The 26776-nt window shown below is 41.9% G+C and overlaps 2 protein-coding genes across 2 annotated transcripts; one reads left to right on the top strand and one right to left on the bottom strand.

Moving 5' to 3' along the window:
* Positions 1-1503: 1503 nt before the first annotated feature.
* Positions 1504-17465, top strand: SLC39A7 (solute carrier family 39 member 7). The gene is made up of 11 exons (XM_033086986.2): positions 1504-1659; positions 4075-4243; positions 4686-4733; positions 5228-5275; positions 5966-6013; positions 6457-6504; positions 7186-7233; positions 9942-10049; positions 13514-13672; positions 15044-15240; positions 16980-17465. Exons 1-11 carry the CDS (start codon positions 1504-1506, stop codon positions 17229-17231), a joined length of 1281 nt encoding a protein of 426 aa, XP_032942877.1. The 3' UTR covers positions 17232-17465.
* Positions 17466-19573: 2108 nt separating this feature from the next.
* Positions 19574-26516, bottom strand: LOC117011564 (mamu class II histocompatibility antigen, DR alpha chain-like; the record flags this gene model as incomplete). Its single annotated transcript, XM_033086988.2, has 3 exons — positions 19574-19971; positions 21826-22107; positions 26259-26516. Coding segments are annotated over 3 exons (695 nt in total), but the record flags the coding sequence as incomplete, so codon positions are not given.
* Positions 26517-26776: the final 260 nt, after the last annotated feature.

Below are 26776 nucleotides of genomic sequence, written 5' to 3' on the forward strand. Positions count from 1 at the left end.
GATTTTGGGGGAATTTCGGAGGTTTTGAGGGGTTTTGGGGACTCTGGAAGGGGCTGGGGAGCTGGGAAGGGTCAGAGAAAAGGTTTGGGAGGGTCCTGGGGAGGCGGGGTGGGGGTTTGGGGGGGTCCTGAGGGGAATTTTGAGGGGGGGGGTTGGGAGTCCTGAGGGGGCTCTGAAGGGATTTGGGGATCCTGAGGGGATTTGGGGGATCCTGAGGGGATTTGGGGGATCCTGAGGAGATTTGGGGGGTCCTGAGGGGATCTGGGGGGTCCTGAGGGAATTTTGGAATTTCTGAGGGGATTTTTGAGGGATATTTGGGGTTCCTGAGGGGATTTTTGGGGGGAAATTTGGGAATCCTGAGGGAATTTTGGTGTTCCTGAGGGGATTTTTGGGAATCCTGAGGGAATTTTGGGGTTTCTGAGGGGATTTTTGGGAATCCTGAGGGAATTTTGGGGTTCCTGAGGGGATTTTTGGGAATCCTGAGGGAATTTGGGGGTTCCTGAGGGAATTTTTGGGAATCCTGAGGGAATTTTGGGGGTCCTGAGGGGATTTTTGGGGTTTCTGAGGGGATTTTTGGGAATCCTGAGGGAATTTTGGGGTTTCTGAGGGGATTTTTGGGAATCCTGAGGGAATTTTGGGGGTCCTGAGGGAATTTTGGGGTTTCTGAGGGGATTTTTGGGAATCCTGAGGGAATTTTGGGGTTCCTGAGGGGATTTTTGGGAATCTTGAAGGAATTTTGGGGTTTCTGAGGCAATTTTGGGGTTCTTGAGGGGATTTGGGGGGAAATTTGGGAATTTTGAGGGAATTTTGGTGTTCCTGAGGGGATTTTTGGGAATTTTGAGGGAATTTTGGGGTTCCTGAGGGGATTTTTGGGAATCCTGAGGGGATTTTGGGGTTCCTGAGGGGATTTTTTGGAATCCTGAGGGGATTTTAGAGTTTCTGAGGGGATTTTTGGGGTTTCTGAGGGGATTTGGGGGTTTCTGAGGGGATTTTGGGGTTCCTGAGGGAATTTTGGGGGGAAATTTGGGAATCTTGAGGAAATTTTGGGGATCCTGAGGGGATTTTTGGGAATCCTGAGGGAATTTTGGTGTTTCTGAGGGAATTTGGGGGTTCCTGAGGGGATTTGGGGGGAAATTTGGAAATTTTGAGGGAATTTTGGTGTTTCTGGGGGGATTTGGGGGGAAATTTGGGAATTTTGAGGGAATTTTGGGATTTCTGAGGGGATTTTGAGGGCAAATTTGGGAATTTTGAGGGAATTTTGGAGTTCTTGAGGGGATTTGGTGGCAAATTTGGGAATTCTGAGGGAATCTTGAGATTTCTGAGGGGATTTTGAGGGCAAATTTGGAAATTCTGAGGGAATTTGGGGGTTTCTGAGGGGATTTTTTGGGGAGGGTTTTGGGGTTTTGGGTGGAAATTTTGAGGAACTTTAAATCATAACCCCCCAAATTTTCCCTTCCAGGACCTTTCCAGGACCTCCCCCCTCCCCAAATTCTGCCCCTCCCCATGGGGCTCCCCCTCCTCATCCTCACCCTGGTGGTACTGGGGCTGGGGGAGGGGCACCAGGACCCCCCCCCAGCCTCGGGCCACCCCCAAAATCCCCACCCCAACCTCTATGGAGCCCCCAAAAGCCGCCAGGACACCGCCCAGGTGTGGCTGCAGGTGAGAAAAAACCCCAAAAAATGTCACAAAATTGCCTAAAATGGCCCGAAAATGTGCTCAAAAAATGGCCCAAAATGGCTCAAAAGGGCCCAAAAATATATTCAAAAATGACCTAAAATGGCCCAAAAATTTCCTCAAAAATGGCCTAAAAATGACCCAAAAATGGCCAAAAAATGGCCTAAAAATGTCATTAAATGGCCCAAAAATATGCTCAAAAATGACCTTAAACTGTCACAAAATGGCCTGAAAATGTCCCAAAATGACTTAAAATTGTCCCTAAAAATGGCCTAAAAATGTCACAAAGTGACCTAGAATTGTCACAAAAATGGCCTAAAAATGTCACAAAATGGACTCAAAAATGATCAAAAAATGGCCTAAAAATCTCCCAAAATGGCCCAAAAATGTGCTCAAAATGGCATTAAAATGTCAGAAAATGACCCAAAAATGACCTAAAAGTGTGCTCAAAAATGACCAAAAATGTACTCAAAAATTACCTAAAATGACCCAAGACTGTGTTCAAAAAATGTCCCAAAATGGCCCAAATTGGCCTAAAAATGTATTTAAAAATGGCCTAAAAATGTACTAAAAAATGGCCAAAAAATGTCCTCCAAAAATGGCCTGAAAATGTCCCAAAATGGCCTAAAAATGGCTTCAAAAGTGACCTAAAGTGGCCCAAAAATTTATTCAAAAATGACCTAAAAATGTCACAAAATGGCCTAAAGTTGTCCCCAAAAATGACCCAAAATGGCCCAAAAATGTACTCAAAAATGACCAAAAAATTGCCTAAAAATCTCCCAAAATGACTTAAAATTGTCCCAAAAAATGGCCTTAAAATGTCACAAAATGGCCCAAAAATGTACTCAAAAATGACCAAAAAATGGCCTAAAATTGTCACAAAAAATGGCCTGAAAATGCCCCAAAATATCTTGAATTCTCCCTCAAAAAAATCCCAAAATATTCTGAAATTCCACCCAAAATGCCCCAAAATATCCTAATTTTTTTCCCTCAGAATTATCTACAAATGTCCCAAAATATTCTGAATTACCCCCAAAAAATGCCCCAAAATATTCTGAATTTTTCCCAAAAAATGCCCCAAAATATTCTGAATTTTTCTCAGAAAATGCCTCAAAATATTCTGAATTTCTCCCTAAAAAATCCCCCAAAATATTTTAAATCACAAATTTTTAAAATACCCCAAAAAAACCCCAAAAATCCCTAAAACATGGATTTTAAATCTCCCCAAAATCAATTTTCTCTCTCAAATCCTCATTTTCCCATCCCCTAAATTCCTCATTTTATTTTTCCTAATTTTTTTTTTTTTTTATTTTTCCCCCCAAAATCCCCTCTGGGATCCCCCAAATTCCCTTTTAGTGTCCCCAAATCCCCCTGGGATCCCCTAAATCCTTTCTGGGACCCCTCAAATCCCCTCTGGGATCCCCCAAATCCCCTTTTTGTGACCCCAAATCCCCTTTTAGTGACCCCAAACCCTCCTGGGATCCCCTAAATCCTCTTTGGGATCCCCTAAATCCTCTTTTAGTGACCCCAAATCCCATCAGGGACCGCCTAAATCCCCTCTAGGATCCCTCAAATCCCTTTTTATTGATCCCAAATCTCCTTTTAGTGACCCCAAATCCCTCTGGGGTCCCCTAAAACTCCTCTGGGACTCCCTAAATCCCCTCTAGGATCCCCTAAATCCTCTCTGGGATCCCCTAAATTCCCCCTGGGATCCCCCAAATCCCCTTTTAGTGACCCCAAACCCCCCTGGGATCCCCTAAATCCCATCAGGGACCCCCTAAATCCTCTCTAGGACCCCCAAATCCTTTCTGGGATCCCCTAAATCCCATCAGGGACCCCCTAAATCCCCTCTAGGACCCCCCAAATCCCTTTTTATTGATCCCAAATCCCCCTGGGATCCCCTAAATCCATTCTGGGATCCCCCAAATCTCCTTTTTGTGACCCCAAATTCTCTTTTTGTGACCCCAAACCTTCCTGAGACCCCCAAAATCCCCTTTTTATGACCCCAAATCTCCTTTTATTGACCCCAAATCCCCTTGGGATCCCCTAAATCCTCTCTGAGACCCCTCCGATCCTTTCTGGGATCCCCTAAATCCTTCCTAGGATCCCCCAAATCCCCTTTTAGTGACCCCAAATCCCCCTTTTAGTGACCCCAAACCCCCCTAGGATCCCCTAAATCTTCTCTGGGACCCCCCAAATCCCCTTTTAGTGACCCCAAACCCCTTTTTACCCCCCTAAATCCCCATTTTTCCCTCCCAAATCCTCATTTTTCCACCCCAAAATCCCCATTTCTCCCCCCAAAATCTCCGTTTTTTCCCCATTTTCTCCCCCCAAACCCCCATTTTTTTCCCCAAAATCCCCATTTCTCACCCCAAAATTTAATTTCATTTTCTTTTGCAGACCATGGGGGCAGCCCTGGGGGTGTCCCTGGCCCCACACCTGGTGCTGTTCCTGGTCCCTGCGGATTCGGGATCCCCTCGACGCCGGGGGCTCCTCAGGCTCCTGCTGAGCTTTGCTGCTGGGGGGCTGCTGGGGGACGCCTTCCTGCACCTCATCCCCCATGCTCTGGGTGGGTGGCACCTTGGGGACATCCTGGGGACAATCTGTGACAATTTTGGGGTCATTTTGTGACAATTTTGGGGCAGTTTGTGGCAATTTTAGGGCAGTCTGGGGTGATTTTGGGAGGTTTTGGGATGGATTTAAGAGATTTTGGGGACCCCTGCACCTCATCCCCCACACCCTGGGTTGGTGGCACCTTGGGGACACCTTGGGGACACTTTGGGGGACACTTTGTGACAATTTTGGGACAGTTTGGGTGCGTTTTTGGTGTTTTTGAGGTGAGTTATGGTGGGTTTGGGGTGGATTTAAGAGATTTTGGGTGGCTTGGGGACAATTTGGTGACACTGAGACACCGTGGTGACACCTTGGGGACACTTGGGGACACCTTGAGGGGGTTGGTGACACCTTGGTGACAATTTTGTGACTTTGGGGTGTCCTTTTTGTCCCCACAGCCCCCCACGAGCACCACGAGGGCCACGGGCACTCCCACCATGGGCACGGTGAGAGCTTGGGGACACCTTGGGGACACTTGGGGACACCTTGAGGGGGTTGGGGACACTCTGGTGACACTCTGGTGACACTTTGTGACAATTTTGGGACAGTTTGAGGTGGATTTGAGGTGATTTTGGGGCTGTTTCTGGTGGATTTGGGATGGATTTCAGAGATTTTGAGTGGCTTGGGGACACCTTGGTGACACTGAGACACCTTGAGGACACTTTGGGACACCTTGGGGACACGTTGGTGACACTTTGAGGGGGTTGGGGACACTCTGGGGACACTTTGTGACAATTTTGGGACAGTTTGAGGTGCGTTTTTGGTGGTTTTGAGGTGATTTATGGTGGGTTTGGGATGGATTTAAGAAATTTTGGGTGGCTTGGGGACACTTTGGTGACACTGAGACAACGTGGGGACACTTGGTGACACCTTGAGGACACTTGGTGACACCTTGGTGACAATTTTGTGACACTTTGGGCTCTCCTTTTTGTCCCCACAGCCCCCCACGAGCACCACGAGGGCCACGGGCACTCCCACCATGGGCACGGTGAGAGCTTGGGGACACCTTGGGGACACCTTGGGGACACCTTGAGGGGGTTGGGGACACCTTGGGGACACTTGGGGACACTTTGAGGGGGTTGGGGACACTCTGTGACAATTTTAGGGTCATTTTGGGGTGGTTTTGAGGCGGTTTTGGGGCTGTTTGGGGTGGATTTAAGAAACTTTGGGTGGCTTGGGGACACTTTGGTGACACTGAGACACCTTGGGGACACTTGGGGACAACTTGGGGACACCTTGGTGACACTTTGTGACACCTTGAGGGGGTTGGGGACACTCTGGGGACACTTTGTGACAATTTTGGGGACACTTTGGGGTGATTTTGGGTGGGCTTGAGGTGATTTTGGGGTGGATTTAAGAGATTTTGGGATGGTTTTGGGTGGCTTGGGGACACTTTGGTGACACTGAGACACCTTGGTGACACTTGGGGACACCTTGGTGACAATTTGTGACATCTTGAGGGGGTTGGGGACACTCTGGGGACACTTTGTGACAATTTTGGGTGGGTTTGAGGTGATTTTGGGGCTGTTTCTGGTGGGTTTGGGGTGGATTTAAGAGATTTTGGGTGGCTTGGGGACACTTTGGTGACACTGAGACACCTTGGGGACACTTTGTGACACTTGGTGACATCTTGGTGACAATTTTGTGACACTTTGAGGACCATTTTTTGTCCCCACAGCCCCCCACGAGCACCACGAGGGCCACGGGCACTCCCACCATGGGCACGGTGAGAGCCTGGGGACACCTTGGGGACACCTTGGGGACACCTTGGGGACACCTTGGGGACACCTTGGGGACACCTTGAGGGGGTTGGGGACACTCTGGGGACACTTTGTGACAATTTTGGGACAGTTTGGGGTCATTTTAGGGTGATTTTGGGGTGGATTTAAGAAATTTTGGGTGGCTTGGGGACACTTTGTGACACCTGGGGACACCTTGGGGACACCTTGGGGACACCTTGAGGGGGTTGGGGACACCTTGGGGACACTTTGTGACAATTTTGGGACATTTTGAGGTGGATTTGAGACGATTTTGGGGCTGTTTGGGGTGGATTTAAGAGATTTTGGGTGGCTTGGGGACACTTTGGTGACACTGAGACACCTTGGTGACACCTTGAGGACACTTGGTGACATCTTGGTGACAATTTTGTGACATTTTTTGTCCCCACAGCCCCCCACGAGCACCACGAGGGCCACGGGCACTCCCACCATGGGCACGGTGAGAGCTTGGGGACACTTGGGGACACCTTGGGGACACCTTGGGGACACCTTGTGACAACTTGAGGGGGTTGGGGACACCTTGGGGACAATTTGTGACAATTTTAGAGTCATTTTGTGACAATTTTGGGACATTTTGTGGTGATTTTGGGAGGTTTTGGGATGGATTTAAGAGATTTTGGGACATTTTGGGGACCCCTGCACCTCATTCCCCATGCTCTGGGTGGGTGGCACCTTGGGGACACTTTGGGGACAATTTGTGACAATTTTTGGGACACTTTGTGACAATTTTTGGGTGGATTTGAGGTGATTTTGGGGCTGTTTCTGGTGGGTTTGGGATGGATTTAAGAGATTTTAGGGGGCTTGGGGACACTTTGGTGACACTGAGACACCTTGGTGACACCTTGGTGACACTTTGTGACACCTTGGTGACACCTTGAGGGGGTTGGGGACACCTTGGGGACAATTTGTGACAATTTTGGGACAGTTTGAGGTGGGTTTGAGGTGATTTTGGGGCTGTTCATGGTGATTTTGGGATGGATTTCAGAGATTTTTGGGTGGCTTGGGGACAATTTGGTGACACTGAGACAACGTGGAGACACCTTGGGGACACCTTGAGGGGGTTGGTGACACCTTGGTGACAATTTTGTGACGCTTTGGGGTGTCCTTTTTGTCCCCACAGCCCCCCACGAGCACCACGAGGGCCACGGGCACTCCCACCATGGGCACGGTGAGAGCCTGGGGACACCTTGGGGACACCTTGGTGACACCTGGGGACACCTTGAGGGGGTTGGGGACACCTTGGGGACACTTTGTGACAATTTTGAGGACATTGGAGGCCATTTTGGATCCATTTATGGCCATTTTTTCCTTTTTTTTTGAATTTTTTCTCTTTTTTTTTCGATTTTTTTCGATTTTTTTTTCGATTTTTTTCGAATTTTTTTCAAATTTTTTTTTGCTTTTTTTTACATTTTTTGCAAATTTTTTCCCATTTTTCTGATTTTTCTCCCCAGGTCCTGCCCTGTCTGTTGATCTTTGGGTCCTGGCAGGGAAAATAAAATTCCTGCTCCCATTTTTCCCCAATTTTTCCCCAATTTTTTCCCATTTTTTCACCATTTTTTCACTTTTTTTCCCAATTTTTTTGTGTTATTTCCCATTTTTGTTCACTTTTTTCCCAATTTTGTGATTTTTCCCCCCAATTCCTGCCCTCTCTGTTGATCTTTGGGTCCTGGCAGAGAAAATAAAATTCCTGCTCCCATTTTTCCCATTTTTTCCCCAATTTGTCCCCATTTTTTATAGTTTTTTTACCATTTTTTTGTGTTTTTTCCCATTTTTGTTCACTTTTATCCCAAATTTCTGATTTTTCTCCCCAGGTCCTGCCCTCTGTGTTGATCTTTGGGTCCTGGCAGGGAAAATAAAATTCCTGCTCCCATTTTCCCCATTTTTTTCCCATTTTTTCCCCATTTTTTATCATTTTTTCACCATTTTTTTTTCCCTTTTTTTCACATTTTTAAAATTTTTTTTTCCCAAATTTGTGATTTTTCCCCCCAATTCCTGCTCTCTCTGTTGATCTTTGGGTCCTGGCAGGGAAAATAAAATTCCTGCTCCCATTTTTCCCATTTTTTCCCCAATTTTTCCCCATTTTTTAATCATTTTTTCACCATTTTTTATCATTTTTTCACCATTTTTTCACTTTTTTTCCCCATTTTTTCACATTTTTTAGAATTTTTTTCCCAAATTTGTGATTTTTCTCCCCATTTCCTGCCCTCTCTGTTGATCTTTGGGTCCTGGCAGGGAAAATAAAATTCCTGCCCCAATTTTTCCCATTTTTTCCCCAATTTTTCCCCATTTTTTATCCTTTTTTCACCATTTTTTCCCCATTATTTCAAATTTTTTCACATTTTTGTTCACTTTTTCCCCAAATTTGTGATTTTTCCCCCCAGGTCCTGCCCTGTCTGTTGATCTTTGGGTCCTGGCAGGGAAAATAAAATTCCTGCTCCAATTTTTCCCATTTTTTTCCCATTTTTTCCCCATTTTTTGGTGGTTTTTTTCCATTTTTTCACCATTTTTTCACATTTTTAAAAAATTTTTTCCCAAATTTGTGATTTTTCCCGCCAGGTCCTGCCCTGTCTGTTGATCTTTGGGTCCTGGCAGGGAAAATAAAATTCCTACTTCCATTTTTCCCATTTTTTCCCCGATTTTTCCCCAATTTTTATCATTTTTTCACCATTTTTTGGTCATTTTTTATAATATTTTTTTCCATTTTTTTTTCATTTTTTCCCATTTTTGTTCACTTTTTTCCCAAATTTGTGATTTTTCTCCCCATTTCCTGCCCTGTGTGTTGATCTTTGGGTCCTGGCAGGGAAACTGAAATTCCTGATCCCATTTTTCCCATTTTTTCCCATTTTTTATCATTTTTTTCATCATTTTATGTCATTTTTTCCCCATTTTTTCCCATTTTTATTCACTTTTTTCCCATTTTTCTGATTTTTCTCCCCATTTCCTGCCCTGTCTGTTGATCTTTGGGTCCTGGCAGGGAAAATAAAATTCCTGCTCCCATTTTTTCCCTTTTTTTCCCCAATTTTTCCCCATTTTTTATCATTTTTTCACCATTTTTTCACCATTTTTTCAACATTATTTCAAATTTTTTCACATTTTTGTTCACTTTTTGCCCATTTTTCTGATTTTTCTCCCCATTTCCTGCCCTCTCTGTTGATCTTTGGGTCCTGGCAGAGAAAATAAAATTCCTGCTCCCATTTTTCCCATTTTTTCCCCATTTTTTCCCATTTTTTTCCCATTTTTTTCCATTTTTTTTCTGTTATTTCAAATTTTTGTTCACTTTTTCCCCAAATTTGTGATTTTTCTCCCCATTTCCTGCTCTGTCTGTTGATCTTTGGGTCCTGGCAGGGAAAATGAAATTCCTGCTCCCATTTTTCCCATTTTTTCCCCAATTTTTCCCCATTTTTTCACCATTTTTTATCATTTTTTTCCATTTTTTTTCATTTTTTCCCATTTTTGTTCAATTTTTTCGCAATTTTCTGATTTTTCTCCCCATTTCCTACCCTCTCTGTTGATCTTTGAGTCCTGGCAGGGAAAATGAAATTCCTGCTCCCATTTTTCCCGTTTTTTCCCCAATATTTCCCATTTTTTTCCCATTTTTTTGGTCTTTTTTTTCCCATTTTTTTGTGTTATTTCCCATTTTTGTTCCCTTTTTTCCCAATTTTGTGTTTTTTCTCCCCATTTCCTGCCTTGTCTGTTGATCTTTGGGTCCTGGCAGGGAAAATGAAATTCCTGCCCCAATTTTTCCCATTTTTTCCCCAATTTTTCCCCATTTTTTAATCATTTTTTCCCCATTTTTTATCTTTTTTTTTCCATTTTTTTTGTATTTTTTCAAATTTTTGTTCACTTTTTTCCCAAATTTGTGATTTTTCCCCCCAGGTGCTGCCCTGTCCGTGGGACTTTGGGTCCTGGCAGGGATTGTGACGTTCCTGGCAGTGGAGTTGGGGGTCAGGCACTGCGGGGGACACGGACACGGCCACGGTCACGGTCAGATTTGGGAATAAAAATGGGATTTTGGGGGAAAAAATTAAAAATTTTGGGAAAAAAATTAATTTTGGGGGAAAAATGGGATTTTTTGGGGAAAAAAATGGAATTTTTGGAGGAAAAAATGGGATTTTTTGGGGGGGAAAATGGGATTTTTAGGGGAAAAAAATGGAATTTTGGGGGGGAAAAATGGGATTTTTTGGGGGATAAAATTGAATTTTTGGGAGAAAAAATGGAAATTTTGGGGGGAAAATGGGGATTTTGGGGAAAAATTGAGATTTTGGGGAAAAAATTGGATTTTGGGAAAAAAATTGGGTTTTTAGGGGGAAAAATGGGATTTTTAGGTAAAAAAATGGGGATTTTGGGGAAAAAATGGAATTTTTGGGGGGGAAAAAATGGGATTTTGGGGTGAAAAATGGGGATTTTGGGGAAAAATAAAAAATTTTGGGGAAATAAATGGGGATTTTGGGGAAAAAATTGATTTTTTGGGGTGAAAAATGGGATTTTTTGGGGGAAACGGAATTTTGGGGAAAAATAATTGGGATTTTGGGGAAATAAATTGGGATTTGGGGGAAAAATTGGATTTTGGGAAAAATAGAAAATATTGGGGAAATGAATTGGGAATTTGGGAAAAAATTGGATTTTTGGAGGGGAAAAATGGGATTTTTAGGGGAAAAAATGGGGATTTGGGGAGAAAAAATGGAAATTTTGGGGGCAATAAATGGGATTTTGGGGAAAAATGGGATTTTTAGATTAATAAAATTGGGGATTTTGGGGAAAAAATGGGATTTTTTTGGAAGAAAAATGGGATTTTTCAGGGAAAAAATGGGGATTTTGGGGAAAAAAATGAAATTTTTGGGGGGAAAAATGGGATTTTTGGGTGAAAAAATGGAAATTTTGGGGGAAAAAAGGAATTTTTGGGGTGAAAAATGGGTATTTTTAGGAAAAAAATTGGGGATTTTGGGAAAAAAATGGGTTTTTTTTGGAGGAAAAATGGGATTGTGGGGTGAAAAATGGGGATTTTGGGGAAAAAATTTTGGGGATTTTGGGAAAAATAGAAAATATTGGGGAAATGAATTGGGAATTTGGGAAAAAATTGGATTTTTGGGGGGAATAAATGGGGATTTTGGGGGGAAATGGGGATTTTGGAGAAAAATAATTGGGATTTTGGGGGTAAAAATGGGATTTTTAGGTGAATAGAATTGGGGATTTTGGGGGAAATTTGGATTCTTTTTGGTAAATGGGATTTTGGGAAAAATAAATGGGATTTTTAAGATAAAAAATGAGGATTTTGGGAAAAAAATTGGGTTTTTTAGGGGAAAAAAATAGATTTTTTGGGGTGAAAAATAGAAATTTTGGGGTGAAAAATGGGATTTTGGGGGGAAAAATGGGAATTTTGGGAAAATTAAATGGGATTTTTGGGAAAATAGAAAATATTGGGGAAATAAATTGGGATTTTGAGAAAAAATTTGATTTTAGGGGTTAAAAAAATGAATTTTGGGGGGAAAAATGGGGATTTTTAGAAAAATTGGGGATTTTGGGGGAAAAATGGGAATTTTTGGGGGGGAAAATGGGATTTTTGGTGGAAAAAAATCGGGATTTTGGGAAAAAAATGGAATTTTGGGAGGAAAAAAATGGGATTTTGGGAAAAAATGTGAATTTTAGGGGTTAAAAAAAGGAACTTTTGGGGTAAAAATGGGGATTTTTAGGAAAAAAATTGGGGATTTTGGGGGAAAAATGGAATTTGGGGGGGGAATAATGGGATTTTGGGGGGAAAAATGGGGATTTTGGGAAAAAAAATGAAAAATTTTGGGAAAATAAATTGGGATTTTGGGAAAAAAAATGGGATTTTGGGAAAAAATTGAATTTTTGGGGGGCATAAATGGGGATTTGGGGGGAAAAATAATTGGGATTTTGGGGGGAATAAATGGGGATTTTGGGGAACAATGGGATTTTTAGGTGAATAAAATTGGGGATTTTGGGGGGAAATTGGATTTTTTTTGGGTAAATGGGATTTTGGGAAAAAAAATTGGGGAATTTGGGAAAAAAATGGATTTTGGGGGGAAAATGGGATTTTTTGGTGAATAAAATTGGGGAATTTGGGAAAAAAAATTGGGATTTTGGGAGAAAATAGAAAATTTGGGGGATAGATGTTGGGATTTTAGGGAAAAAAATGGGATTTTTTTGGAGGAAAAATGAGGATTTGGGGGAAAATAGGATTATTAGGGGAAAAAATGGGATTTTGGGAAAAAATATTGGGGATTTTTGGGAAAAAAAAATTGAGATTTTTGGGGTGAAAAAAGAAAATTTTGGGGTGAAAAGTGGAATTTTGGGGTAAAAAATGAAAATTTTGGGGAAAAAGGGGAGGTTTTGGGGTAAAATTGTGGATTTGGGGGAAAATTGAGATTTTGGGAAAAAATGTGAATTTTGGGGGAAAAAATGGGGATTTTGTTGATTTTAAGTGAATTTGGGGTTGATTTTGGGTTGAATTTTGGATTTTTTTGATTGATTTTGGGTTGAATTTGGGATTTTTGGGTTGAATTTTGGATTTTTTTGCTATTCTGAGGTGAATTTTGGGTTGGTTTGGGGATTTTTTGATATTTTGTGGTGGATTTTGGAGTTTTTTGGGTTGAATTTGGGGTTTTTTGGGTTGATGTTGAGATTTTTTTTTTCTATTTTGAGTTTGAATTTTGGGTTGAATTTGGGATTTTTTTCTGTTTCGGGGGTTTTTGGGTTGATTTTGGAATTTTTTGTTAATTTGAGATTGATTTTGGGGTGATTTTGGGTATTTTTGCTATTCTGATGTTGATTTTGGGTTGAATTTGGGTATTTTTGGGTTGATTTTTGGATTTTTTGGGGTTAAATTTGTAATTTTTTGGGTTGAAATTGGGATTTTTTGGGTTGAATTTGTGAATTTTTGGGTTGGACTTTGGAATTTTTAGGTTGAATTTGTGATTTTTTGTTGGCTTTTGGATTAAATTTGTAATTTTTTTGGGTTGATTTTGGCTTAAATTTGTGATTTTTTGGGGTTAATTTTGGGTTGAATTTTTGATTTTTTGGGTCGAATTTCTGATTATTTTGGGTTGAGTTTGGGTTAAATTTTTTTATTTTTTGGGTTTATTTTTAATTTTTGGGTTGAATTTGGGTTGAATTTTCTGGTTTTTTTGGGTTGAATTTGGGATTTTTTGGGTTTATTTTGGATTTTTTTGGGTTAAATTTGTGATTTTTTGGGTTGAATTTGGGATTTTTCTTCACTTCTGAGTTTGAATTTTGGGTTGAACTTGGGATATTTTGGGTTAAATTTTGGATTTTTTGGGTTATTTGGGGTTGATTTTCTGGTTTTTTGGGTTGAATTTTGGATTTTTTGGATTTATTTTTTATTTTTTCCTATTTTGAGCTGGATTTTGTTGGTTTTTTAATTAAATTTTGGATATTTTCAGATTTAATTTTATATTTCCCCCCCCCAGGCCCCAAGGCCAAGCACAGCTCCAGCGAGGACGAGCCCGACGGTGACACCGGGGACACCAGGGCCACCAAGGCCACCAGGGGGGGGCCCAGGGCCACCAAGGGGGGACACAAGGCCACCAAGGGCCAGCCCAGGAGGGGCCACGACGGGGACAGGGCCGGTGAGGGGACACTGGGGACACTGGGGACACTTGGGGGATTTGGGGACATTTGGGGACATTTTGGGGATTTGGGGTTTGGGGACATTGGGGACATTTGGGATGTTAAAGGATTTGGGGACATTTTGGGGGTTTGGGGACATTGGGGGGATTGGGGACATTTTGGGATTTGGGGACATTTGGGATATTTGGGGACATTGAGGGACTTGGGGACATTGGGGACATTTTGGGGTTTGGGGACATTTTGGGGTTTGGGGACATTGAAGAATTTGGGGACATTTTGGGGATTTGGGACATTGGGGACATTTTGGGGGACATTGGGATTTGAGGAGGATTTGGGGACATTTTGGGGTTTGGGGACATTGGGGGCATTGGGGACATTGGGGGGATTGGGGACATTGGGGACATTTTGGGGTATTTGGGGACATTGGGGACATTTTTAGGTTTGGGGATTTAGGGACATTTGGGGATTTGGGGACATTGAAGAGTTTGGGGACATTTTGGGGTTTTTGGGGACATTGGGGGTTTGGGGGAATTGGGGGGATTTGGGGACATTTTGGGGTTTGGGAACTTTTTTAGGTTTGGGGACATTTTGGGGCATTGGGGACTTTTGGGACATTGAGGAGGATTTGGGGACATTGGGGACATTGAAGGATTTTGGGACATTTTGGGGACATTTTGGGACATTGGGGATTTTTGGGTTTTGGGGACATTTGGGACTTTGGGGACATTTGGGGACATTTTCGGGTTTGGGGACATTTTGGGGGTTTGAGGACATTGGGGACATTTGGGTACATTTTGGGGGATTTGGGATGGTAAAGGATGTGGGGGCATCTTGGGATTTGGGGACATTTGGGGAGTTTTTAGGGTTTGGAGACATTTTGGGGGGTTGGGGACATTGGGGACATTGAAGGATTTGGGGACATTGGGGACATTTGGGGACATTTTGGGGTTTGAGGACATTTGGGGACATTGAAGGGATTTGGGGACATTGGAGACATTGAAAGATTTGGGGACAATTTGGGGACATTGGGGGGATTTGGGACATTGGGGACATTGGGAATATTTGGGGACATTGGGGACATTGAAGGATTTGGGGACATTTTGGGGATTTGGGGACATTTGCGATATTTGGGGACATTTTGGGGTGATTTTGAGCTGATTCCAGGATAATTTTGAGATAATTTTGGAGATAATTCCAGGACAATTTTGCGCAGATTTTGAGATAATTTTGAGCAGATTTTGGGATAATTCCAGGACAATTTTGAGCAGATTTTGGGATAATTTTGAGCAGATTTTGGAGATAATTCCAGGACAATTTTGACCTAATCCCAGCACGATTTTAAGCTCATTTTGGATATTTTTTTGGCCCAGCCATGGCCGTTTCGGGCTACCTGAACCTGGCGGCCGACGCCGCTCACAACTTCACCGACGGGCTGGCCCTGGGCGCCGCGTTCTGGGGGGGCCCGGCCCGGGGGACCCTGACAGCTCTGTCCGTGCTGCTGCACGAGCTGCCCCACGAGCTGGGGGACATGGCCCTGCTGCTGCGCGCCGGCTGCTCCAAGGGACAGGTGACAAAATCGCCGAATTTGGGGACAGAAAGCAAAAAAATGGGGAAAAATTGGGGTGTTGGAGGACTGACCATAGAGTTGGGAGGGCCAGAGCGCCCCCAAACGGCGGGCCGGTGCGGCCGCCGGGGATGTCGTCTCTGTGGTAACTTCCGGTGCCGCCATTCCCTGTGCCGCCATTTTGGGAGGGGTAGAGCGCCCCCAAGCGGCGGGGCGGGGCGGCCGCCGGGGTTGTCGTCTCTGTGGTAACTTCCGGTGCCGCCATTTTGGGAGCGGAAGTGGGCGCTGAGGGGAGGACAGGTCCCCTCCCGGTGCTCCCAGTGCGTCCCAGTACATCCCAGTACATCCCAGTACATCCCAGTTCCCCTTTTACCGCCATTGTTTCATTTCCAGTCCTTCCCAGTTCATTCCAGTTCATCCCAGTTCCCCCTTTTTCCCTATTATTTCACTCCCAGTTCATTCCGGTTCATCTTTTACCCCCATTGTTTCACTTCCAGTGCCTCCCAGTCCCTCCCAGTCCATCCCAGTTCCATCCCAGTCCATCCCAGTTCCATCCCAGTCCATCCCAGTCCATCCCAGTTCATCCCAGTCCCTCCCAGTTCCATCCCAGTTCCATCCCAGTTCCCTCCCAGTCCCTCCCAGTCCATCCCAGTCCATCCCAGTTCCCCCTTTATCCCATCCCAGGGCAATTTTGAGTGGATTTGGGGGAATTTCAGGGAAAATTTCAAGGGGATTTCAGGCTGGATTTTGAGGCAATTCCCTGGGATTTTGAACTGGATTTTGGGGCAATTTCATGGGATTTTGTGGTGGATTTTTGAGGCAATTCCACAGGATTTTGAGGCAATTCCACAGGATTTTGGGCCAAATTTTAGGACAATTCCACAGGATTTTGGGTTGGATTTTGAGACAATTTCACGATATTTTGGGCTGGATTTTGGGGCAATTCTATGGGATTTCGGGCTGGATTTTGGGGCAATTACACAGAATTTTGGGGCAATTCCACAGGATTTTGGGCTGGATTTTGAGGCAATTCCACAGGATTTTGGGCTGAATTTCAGTGCAGTTTCATGGGATTTTGGGCTTGATTTTGAGACAACTTCACAATATTTTGGGCTGGATTTTGGGGCAATTCCACAGGATCTTGGGCTGGATTTTTGGGGCAATTCCATGGGATTTTGGGGCAAATTGTAGCATTTCAGGCAGAATTTTTGAGGAGTTCTGCAGGATTTTGGGGTAATTCCTTGGGATTTTGAGTTGGATTTTGGGGCTATTCCATAGGATTTTGGGTCAGATTTTGGGATGAATTTCAGGACAATTCCATGGGATTTTGGGCTGGATTTTGAGGCAATTCCACTGGATTTTGGGCTGAATTTTAGGACAATTCCACAGGATTTTGAGCTGAATTTTAGGACAATTCCACAGGATTTTGGGCTCGATTTTGAGGCAATTCTATGGGATTTCGGGCTGGATTTTGGAGCAATTCCACAGAATTTTGGGGCAATTCCACAAGATTTTGGACTGGATTTTGGGGCAATTCCACAGGATTTTGGGCCGAATTTCAGGGCAATTCCATGGGATTTTGAGCCACATTTTAAGGCAATTCCACGAAATTTTAGGCTGAATTTTGGGCTGAATTTCAGTACACTTCTATGCGATTTTGAGCTGGATTTTGGGCTAATTCTGCTCCATTTCAACCTGGATTTTTTCCCCAGTAACCCCAACATCCATCCAATCCCTTACAGGCCATGCTGCTGCAGCTCCTGACCGCCGTGGCCGCTCTGGCCGGCGCCGCCTGCTCTCTCCTGGCCGAGGGCTCCGGCGCCGCCGCCGTGGCCGGGATCCTTCCCTTCACCGCCGGCGGCTTCATCTACCTGGGCACCGTCTCCGTGCTCCCCGAAATCCTCAGGGATTCTGGCCCTGCCCAGGCCCTGCTGCAGCTCCTGGCACTGCTGGCTGGAGTGGCCATGATGCTGCTCATCGCCCACTACGAGTAGGAAATCGCCCAAAATTCCCCAAAATCCGCGTTGAGCGACGCCCCCCACTCCTTTCAGAACGGGAGATGCCTGTTCTGAATTTTATTTTGGGACCAGAAATCAGGGGTGCTGTCTAAAAGGGATTTTGGGGGGTTTGGTAGGATGGGTGTGGGGTTTGGGGTTTTTTTTTTTATATATCGCCGATGATGGCGGCGTGGCGAATCATGATGGATTAAAATGTGAGGATGAGGATGAGATGAGCGCGTGGAGTACGTTGTGGGGGTGAAGGATGAGGGTGGAGGGTGGGATGAGGGTGGTGGGGAGGAAAAAAATGGGGAAAATGCGCGGAAAAACGGGAAAATGAGGTGCTGGAGGACCAACCATAGAGTGGGAAGGGATAGAGCGGCCCCTAGCGGTGAGGGCGCGCGCTCCGGGGCCACTTCCGGTGTGTTCTCTGTGGTAACTTCCGGTATGTTCTCTGTGGTAACTTCCGGTACGTTTTCTGTGGCCACTTCCGGCGCCGCCATGTTGGGAAAGTCAAACTGACGTGGCCTGAGTGGCGCTTGGGGACATTTTGAGGACATTTTTGGACATTTTGGGGACCCCAATACCCCCATTCCCCTCCCCCCATCCCCAAGTGACATCACTGACGCCGATCCCAAAATTTTTTTTTGCCAGAAAATTCCAAAAGCAGCGGGGTTGGGAGGGGGTGACATCGAGGGGGCAACACAAGAAAGGGACAGGGAATTCCAGAGGGGAAAAAAATGGGAATTTGGGGGGGATTTTGAGGGAATTTTTTGGGGATTTTAAGGAATTTTTTTGTGGATTTTAGGTGGAATGTCGGGGGAATTTTAAGGGAATTTTTTGTGGATTTTAAGGAAATTTGGGGGAGATTTTAAGGGAATTTTTGGTGGAATTTTAAGGGAATTTTGGGTGGATTTTAAGGGAATTTTGAGGGGATTTAGGGCTGGATTTGGGGGAATTTTGCAGGATTTTGGACTGGATTTGGGACAGGATTTTGGGCTGGATTTTAGTGAATTTTCCAGGATTTTGGGACAGAATTTTTGAGGGAGTTTCTCAGGATTTTGGGATAAATCCATGGGTGTTTGAGTTGAATTTGGGGCTGGATTTGAGGGAATTTTTCAGGATTTTGATGTAAAACCACGGAATTTTGGGTCAGAATTTAAGGAAATTTTTCAGTATTTTTGGGAATTTTTCAGGATTTTGGCACAGAATTTTTAAGGGAATTTCTTCGGATTTTGGGGAATTTTTCAGGATTTTGGGTCAGGATTTAGGGGTGAATTTTTCAGGATTTTGGAACAGAATTTTTGAGGGAATTTTTCAGGATTTTGGTGTAAAACCACAGGATTTTGGATCAGGATTTAAGGAAATTTTTCAGGTTAGGACAGAATTTTTGAGGGAATTTTTCAGGATTTTTGATCAGTATTTAGGGGAATTTTTACAGATTTGGGGCTGGATTTATGGGAATTTTTCAGGATTTTGGTTTAGGATTTAGGGGAATTTTTCAGGATTTTGACACAGAATTTTTAAGGGAATTTCTCCGAATTTAAGGGAATTTCTCAGGATTTGAGGGAATTTTTCAGGATTTTAGGACAGAATTTTTAAGGGAATTTCTCAGAATTTTGGGGTAAATCCACAGAATTTTGAGCTGATTTTGAGTCAGGATTTAGGGGAATTTTTCAGGGTTTTGGGGAATTTTTCAGGATTTGGGACAGGATTTTTGAGAGAATTTTTCAGGATTTTGGATCAGGATTTAGGGGAATTTTTCAGGATTTTGGCACAGAATTTTTAAGGGAATTTCTCCGAATTTAAGGGAATTTTTCAGGATTTTGGATCAGGATTTAGGGGAATTTCTCAGGATTTGAGGGTGAATTTTTCAGGATTTTGGCACAGAATTTTTGAGGAAAAATTTCAGTATTTTAGGACAGAATTTTTGAGAGAATTTTTCAGGATTTTGGTGCTGAATTTTTAAGGGAATTTTCAGGATTTTGGCACAGAACTTTTGAGGGAATTTCTCCAGAATTGGAGGTGAATTTTTCAGGATTTAGGACAGAATTTTTGAGGGAATTGTTCAGGATTTTAGGACAGAATTTTTGAGGGAATTTTTCAGGATTTTGGGGTAAATCCACAGAATTTTGAGCTGATTTTGGATCAGGATTTAGGGGTGAATTTTTCAGGATTTTGGCATAGAATTTTTGAGATATTTTTTCCGTATTTTGGGTTGAATTTGGGGGCATTTTTCAGGATTTTGGCACAGAATTTTTGAGGGAATTTCTCAGGATTTGTAAAACCACAGGATTTTGGGCTGAGTTTTGGGGAATTTTTCAGGATTTTAGGACAGCATTTTTGAGGGAATTTTTCTGGATTTTGGGGTTAATCCACAGAATTTTTGAGGGAATTTCTCCGAATTTAAGGGAAATTTTTCCGGATTTTAGGACAGCATTTTTGAGGGAATTTCTCCGGATTTTGGGGTTAATCCACAGAATTTTTGAGGGAATTTTCTCAGGATTTTGGGGAAAACTTTCAGCATTTTGGCACGGATTTTTTAGCCAATTCCCCCACGTTTTGGGGCTCCTCCCCGGCGCTCAGAGCACTCCGCGCTCGGCGCGGGCGCGGCCGAGCTTCATCCCCCTGATGATGAGCGCGGTGCCGGCGGCGATGCCCACGATGCCCACGGCGAGGCCCAGCGCACAAATCACCGTCTCGGTGGCCTCCGACGCCGGCGCCTGGATCTGCGGCTCTGCCAAAAAAAAAATTTGGGGATTTTGAGGTTTGAGATGGTGGAAATGGCAGAGGATGTTTTAGAAAAAATTGTGGGGTTTACGGGGCTTAAAAGTAGTGTTTTTCATAAAAAATCCATTTTGTCTAAATCCCCAAATCCCAAAAAAATCCAAAAAAATCCCTTAAAAATCCCATAAAAATCCCCCAAAAAATCGCAAAAAATCCCCCCAAAAATACCAAAATAATCCCAAAAAAATCCCCCCAAAAATATAATAAATTTTTTTTAAAATCCCATAAAATCCCATAAAAATAAAAAATCCCATAAAAATAAAAACAATTCAAAAAAAATCTCTTAAAAAACCCATAAAAAATCCCATAAAAATAAAAAAAAAATCCCAAAAAAATCCAAAAAAATCCCATAAAAATAAAAAAAATCACCAAAAATAAAAAAATCCCATAAAAATAAAAAAAAATCCAAAAAAATCCCTTAAAAATCCCATGAAAATTAAAAAAAAATTCCCAAAAAATCCCATCAGAATCCCAATAAAATCCAAAAAAAATCCCATAAAAATTCCAAAAAATACCAAAAAATAAAATAAAAAAATCCCCCAAAAATCCCAAAAAATCCCATAAAATAAAAAAAAAAAACCCAAAAAATCCCAAAAAATTCCATATTTCCTTAAACCCCCAAACCTCACCCCAATGCGTGATCCTGGGCTCTCCCAGTGCCTCGTGCTCCACCTTGCCATCATGATAACCCCAAACCCCAAAAAATTCCCAAAAAAATAAAAAAAATCCAAAAAAATAAAAAAAATCCAATAAAAATCCCAAGAAAATCCAAAAAAATCCCAAAAAAATTCCCAGAAAAATCCCACAAAAATAAAAAGAAAATTTTTTTAAAATCCCATTAAAATTAAAATCCCAATAAAATCCCATAAAAATTTTAAAAAATTAAAAAAAAAATCCCTTAAAAATCCGATTGAAATCCAGAAAAAAATCCCCCCAAAATCTCATAAAATTCCAAAAAAATCCCAAAAATATTCAAAAAAATTCCCAAAAAAATCCCATAAAAATCCCAAAAAAATCTAAAAAAAATTCCAAAAAAATCCCAAAAATATTCAAAAAAATTCCCAAAAAAATCCCATAAAAATCCCAAAAAAATCTAAAAAAAATTCCAAAAAAATCCCAAAATAATCCCATAAAAATCACCAAAAAATCCCATAAAAATCCAAAAAAAATCACAAAAAAATCCAAAAAAATTTAAATTTTTTTTTTTTAAATCCAAAAAAAATCCCAAAAACTCCCATTTCCCCCAAAACCCCCAAACCTCACCCCAGTGTGTGATCCTGGGCTCCCCCAGCGCCTCGTGCTCCACCTTGCAGTCGTGATAACCCCAAACTCCACACCCCAAAAAATCCAAAAAAAATCCCATAAAAATCCAATTAAAATCAAAAATAATTTTAAAAATCCCATAAAAATTTAAAAAAAATCTCAAAAAATCCCCAAAAAAATCCCAAAAAATTGCAAAAAAATCCCAAAAACATAAAAATCCCAAAAAAAATCCCATAAAATCCCATAAAAATTTAAAAAAAACCCCAAAAAAATCCCCAAAAAATCCCATTAAAATCCAAAAAAAAATTACAAAAAAATCACCAAAAAATCACAAAAAATCCCATAAAAATCCCAAAAAAATCCCATTAAAATCCCATAAAAATCCTGGAAAAAAAACAAAAAAATCCCAATAAATCCCATAAAAATAAAAAAAAAATCCCAAAAAACCTCCCAAAAATAAAAAAAAAATCCAAAAAAAATCCAAAAAAATCCCTTAAAAATAAAAAAAATCCCAAAAATCCTCAAAACCCCCAAACCTCACCCCAATGCGTGATCCTGGGCTCCCCCAGCGCCTCGTGCTCCACTTTACAATCGTAGTAATCTCCGGGCTCGGGGATGAAGGGCAGGTAGGAGAATTTGCGGAAGGTGTTGTCGCGGTCGGGGTAGAACGGCGTCTCCAGCACGCCCTCCTCCACCGGTGCCCCGTTCTTGAGCCAGCTCAGCCCCAGAACCGGCGGCCAGAACTTGGTCACCGAGCAGATCAGGATGTTGGGCTCGTCCTGCAGCACCGGGTGCTTGGGGAACACGGCCGAGTCGGGGGCCACTGCCGGGATTAGATAATTTGGTTTAATCCACTCGAAATGGGGTTTAATCCAAGTAAAATTGGGTTTAATCCAAGCAAAATTTGGTTTAATCCAACCAAAATTTGGTTTAATCCACACAAAAATGGGTTTAATCCAACCAAAACTGGGTTTAATCCAGCCAAAATTTGGTTTCATCCAACCAAAATTGGGTTTCATCCAACTGAAACTGGGTTTAATCCAACCAAAATTGGGTTTAATCCAACCAAAACTGGGTTTAATCCAACCAAAATTGGGTTTAATCCAACCAAAATTGGATTTCATCCAACCAAAATTGGGTTAGACCCAGCTGGTTTGGGTTTAATCCAACCGAAATTTGGTTTAATCCAAGTAAAATTTGGTTTAATCCAACCAAAACTGTGTTAATCCAACCAAAACTGGGTTTCATCCATCCAAAACTGGGTTTCATCCACACAAATTTGGATTAGACCCAGCTGGGTTTGAGTCTAATCCAACCAAAATTTGGTTTAATTGACACAAAATTGGATTTAATCCAACCAAAATTTGGTTTAATCCAACCAAAACTGGGTTTAATCCAACCAAAATTGGGCTTAATCCAAGTAAAATTTGGTTTAATCCAACCAAAACTGTGTTAATCCAACCAAAACTGGGTTTCATCCATCCAAAACTGGGTTTCATCCACACAAATTTGGATTAGACCCAGCTGGGTTTGAGTCTAATCCAACCAAAATTTGGTTTAATCAACACAAAACTGGGTTTAATCCAAACAAAATTTGGTTTAATCCAAGCAAAATTTGGTTTAATCCAACCAAAATTGGATTTTATCTGACCAAAACTGGGTTTCATCCAACCGAAACTGGGTTTAATTCAACCAAAATTGAGTTTAATCCAAGCTAAATTGAGTTTAATCCACCCAAAATTAGGTTGATCCACCTGGGTTTGGGTTTAATCCAAGCAAAATTGGGTTTAATCCACCCAAAACTGGGTTTCATCCAACCAAAATTGGGTTAGACCCAGCTGGGTTTGGGTTTAATCCAACCAAAACTGGGTTTAATCCGCAGAAAATTTGGTTTATTCCACACAAATTTGGGTTTTAGCCAACCAAAAACTGGGTTTAATCCACACAAAATTGGGTTTCATCCAATGAAAACCTGTTTTAATCCAAGCAAAATTGGGTTTCATCCAACCAAAATTTGGTTGACTCCGCCCAAAATTAGGTTGATCCACCTGGGTTTGGGTTTAATCCAAGCAAAATTGGGTTTAATCCAACCAAAATTTGGTTTAATCCAAGCAAAATTAGGTTTAATGCAATGAAAATTGGGTTTAATTCAAGCAAAATTGAGTTTAATCCAACCAAAATTCGGTTTAATCCAAGCAAAATTTGGTTTAATCCAAGTAAAATTGGGTTTCATCCAACCAAAATTGGGTTAGACCCAGCTGGGTTTGGGTTTAATCCGAGCAAAATTGGGTTTAATCCACGCGCAATTGGGTTTAATCCAATGAAAACCTGGTTTAATCCAAGCAAAATTGGGTTTAATCCGCCCAAAATTGGGTTGATCCAACCAAAATTGGGTTTAATCCAAGCAAAATTTGGTTTAACCCAAGCAAAATTGGGTTGATCCAACCAAAATTGGATTTGATCCAACCAAAATTGGGTTTTCATCCAACCGAAACTGGGTTTAACCCAACCAAAATTTGTTTTAATCAACACAAAATTTGGTTTAGTCCACCCAAAATTGGGTTTAATCCAACCAAAACCTGGTGTAATCCAAGCAAAATTGGGTTTAATCCAACCAAAATTGGGTTAGACCCAGCTGGGTTTGGGTTTAATCCAACCAAAACTGGGTTTAATCCAAGCAAGACCTGGTTTGATCCAAGCAAATTTGGGTTTAATCCAACCAAAATGGAGTTTAATCCGCCCAAAATTGGGTTGATCAGCGTGGGTTTGGGTTTAATCCAACCACAATTGGGTTTCATCCAAACAAAATTGGGTTAGACCCAGCTGGGTTTGGGTTTAATCCAACCAAAACTGGGTTTAATCCAAGCAAAATTTGGTTTATTCCACACGAATTTGGGTTTTAGCCAACCAAAATTGGGTTTAATCCAAGCAAAATTTGGTTTAATCCAACCAAAACTGTGTTTAATCCAACCAAAATTTGATTTAATCCTCCCAAAATTGGGTTTAATCCAAGCAAAATTTGGTTTAATCCAACCAAAATTTGGTTTAATCCAAGCAAAATTTGGTTTAATCCAAGCAAAATTGGGTTTAATCCACACAAAATTGGGTTGATCCAACCAAAATTGGGTTAGACCCAGCTAGGTTTGGGTTTAGTCCAACCAAAACTGGGTTTAATCTGACCAAAATTGGGTTTAATCCAAGCAAAACTGGGTTTAATCCACCCAAAATTTGGTTTAATCCAACTGAAACTGGGTTTAATTCAACCAAAATTGAGTTTAATCCAAGATAAATTGAGTTTAATCCGCCCAAAATTAGGTTGATCCACCTGGGTTTGGGTTTAATCCAACCGAAATTGGGTTTAATCCAAGCAAAATTTGGTTTAATCCACACAAAATTGAGTTTAATCCAAGTAGAATTGGGTTTAATCCACACAAAATTGGGTTAGACCCAGCTGGGTTTGGTTTTAAACCACCTGGGATTGGTTTAACCCATCTGGGATTGGTTTAATCCACCAGGTTCTGCTTTAACCAATCTGGGATTGACTTTAACCAAACTTTAACCCATCTGGAATTGGGTTTAACCCACCTGGGATTGGTTTAACCAGTCTGGGATTGACTTTAACTCACCTGGGATTGATTTAACCAAACTAGGATTTGGTTTAACTGGGACTGGTTTTAACCCACCTGGGATTGGTTTTAATCCAACTGGATTTGGTTTAATCCACTTAGGATTGGTTTAATCCATCTGGAACTGGTTTAACCACTCTGGGATTGACTTTAACCAATCTGGAATTGACTTTAACTCACCTGGGACTGGTTTAGCCCATCTGGGATTGACTTTAACTCACCTGAGATTGGGTTTAACGCACCTGGGATTGACTTTAACCCACCTGGAACTGGTTTAACCCATCTGGGATTGGTTTTAAACCACCTGGGATTGGTTTAACCCATCTAGGATTGGTTTAACCCACCTGGGATTGGTTTTAATCCAACTGGGATTTGTTTTTATCCAACTGGATTTGGTTTAATCCACCTAGGATTGGTTTAATCCATCTGGAACTGGTTTAACCAATCTGGGATTGACTTTAACCAACTAGGATTGACTTTAACCCACCTGGGATTGGTTAAACCCATCTGGAATTGGATTTAATCCACCTGGGATTGGTTTAACCCATCTGGGATTGACTTTAACCAAACTAGGATTGGGTTTAACCCATCTGGGATTAATTTAACCAATCTGGGATTGACTTTAACTCACCTGGGACTGCTTTTAAACCACCTGCGATTGGTTAAACCCATCTTGGATTGACTTTAACCAAACTAGGATTGGTTTTAACCCACCTGGAACTGGTTTAACACATCTGGAATTGGATTTAATCCACCTGGTTCTGCTTTAACCAATTGGGGTTGAGTTTAACCAAACTAGGATTGGGTTTAACCCACCTGGGACCGGTTTTAACCCACCTGGTTCTTCTTTAACCAATTTGAGATTGACTTTAACCAAACTAGGATTGACTTTAACCCACCTAGGATTGGTTTAACCCATCTGGAATTGGATTTAATCCACCTGGGATTGGTTTAACCCATCTGGGATTGACTTTAACCAAACTAGGATTGGGTTTAACCCACCTGGGATTCACTTTAACTCACCTGGGACTGGTTTTAATCCACCTGGGATTGGTTTAACCAATCTGTGATTGAGTTTAACCAAACTAGGATTGGTTTTAACCCACCTGGGATTGGTTTAACCCATCTGAGATTGAGTTTAACCCACCTGGGATTGGTTTTAATCCAACTGGATTTGGTTGAATCCACCTGGGATCAGTCTAACCATTCTGTGATTGAGTTTAACCAATCTAGAATTGACTTTAACCAAACCACGATTCTTTTAACCCACCCAAACCAAACCCAACCCCCAAAAAAACCAAAAAAAAATTTAAAAAAATTTTAAGAACAAATTTAAAACCCGACAGACCGCTGGTGGCGCGCGAGTTGTTGTAGGCCTTCATGGAATTCTCCAGGTTCTGTTTGTCGATGGCGATGTTCTGCAGCGCTCCCTGAGCCTCAAAACTGGCGAATTCTTGGAACTGGGGCAGCCTCCAAACCGTCTGCTCCTTCTCCACGTGGAAAATCTCGTCGCCGTCGAAATCGAACATGAACTCGTCGCCTTCCAGGCGGGAATCCAGGGTTTTCTGGTAGAATTCTGTCTGGATGATGCTGTGCTGGGGTGGGGCTGGAGGAAAAAATATTTGGGATTTGGGTAAAATTTAAAAAAAATTGGGGTTTGTGGTTAAAATTTAAAAAAAAAATTGAGATTTTTACTCAAAAATTCAGGGAAAAAACGGCGATTTATGGTCGAAATTAAAAAAAAAAATTGGGAATTTCTGTTCAAACTCGTCAAAAAATGGGGGTTTAAGGTCAAAATTCCTGAAAAAAATGGGGATTTATGGTTAAAATCTGAAAATAAAAAGAATTTGTGGTTAAAATCTGAAA

The sequence above is a fragment of the Catharus ustulatus genome, unplaced genomic scaffold, assembly GCF_009819885.2.
Source record: "Catharus ustulatus isolate bCatUst1 unplaced genomic scaffold, bCatUst1.pri.v2 scaffold_93_arrow_ctg1, whole genome shotgun sequence".
NCBI classification, from domain to species: Eukaryota; Metazoa; Chordata; class Aves; order Passeriformes; family Turdidae; genus Catharus; species Catharus ustulatus.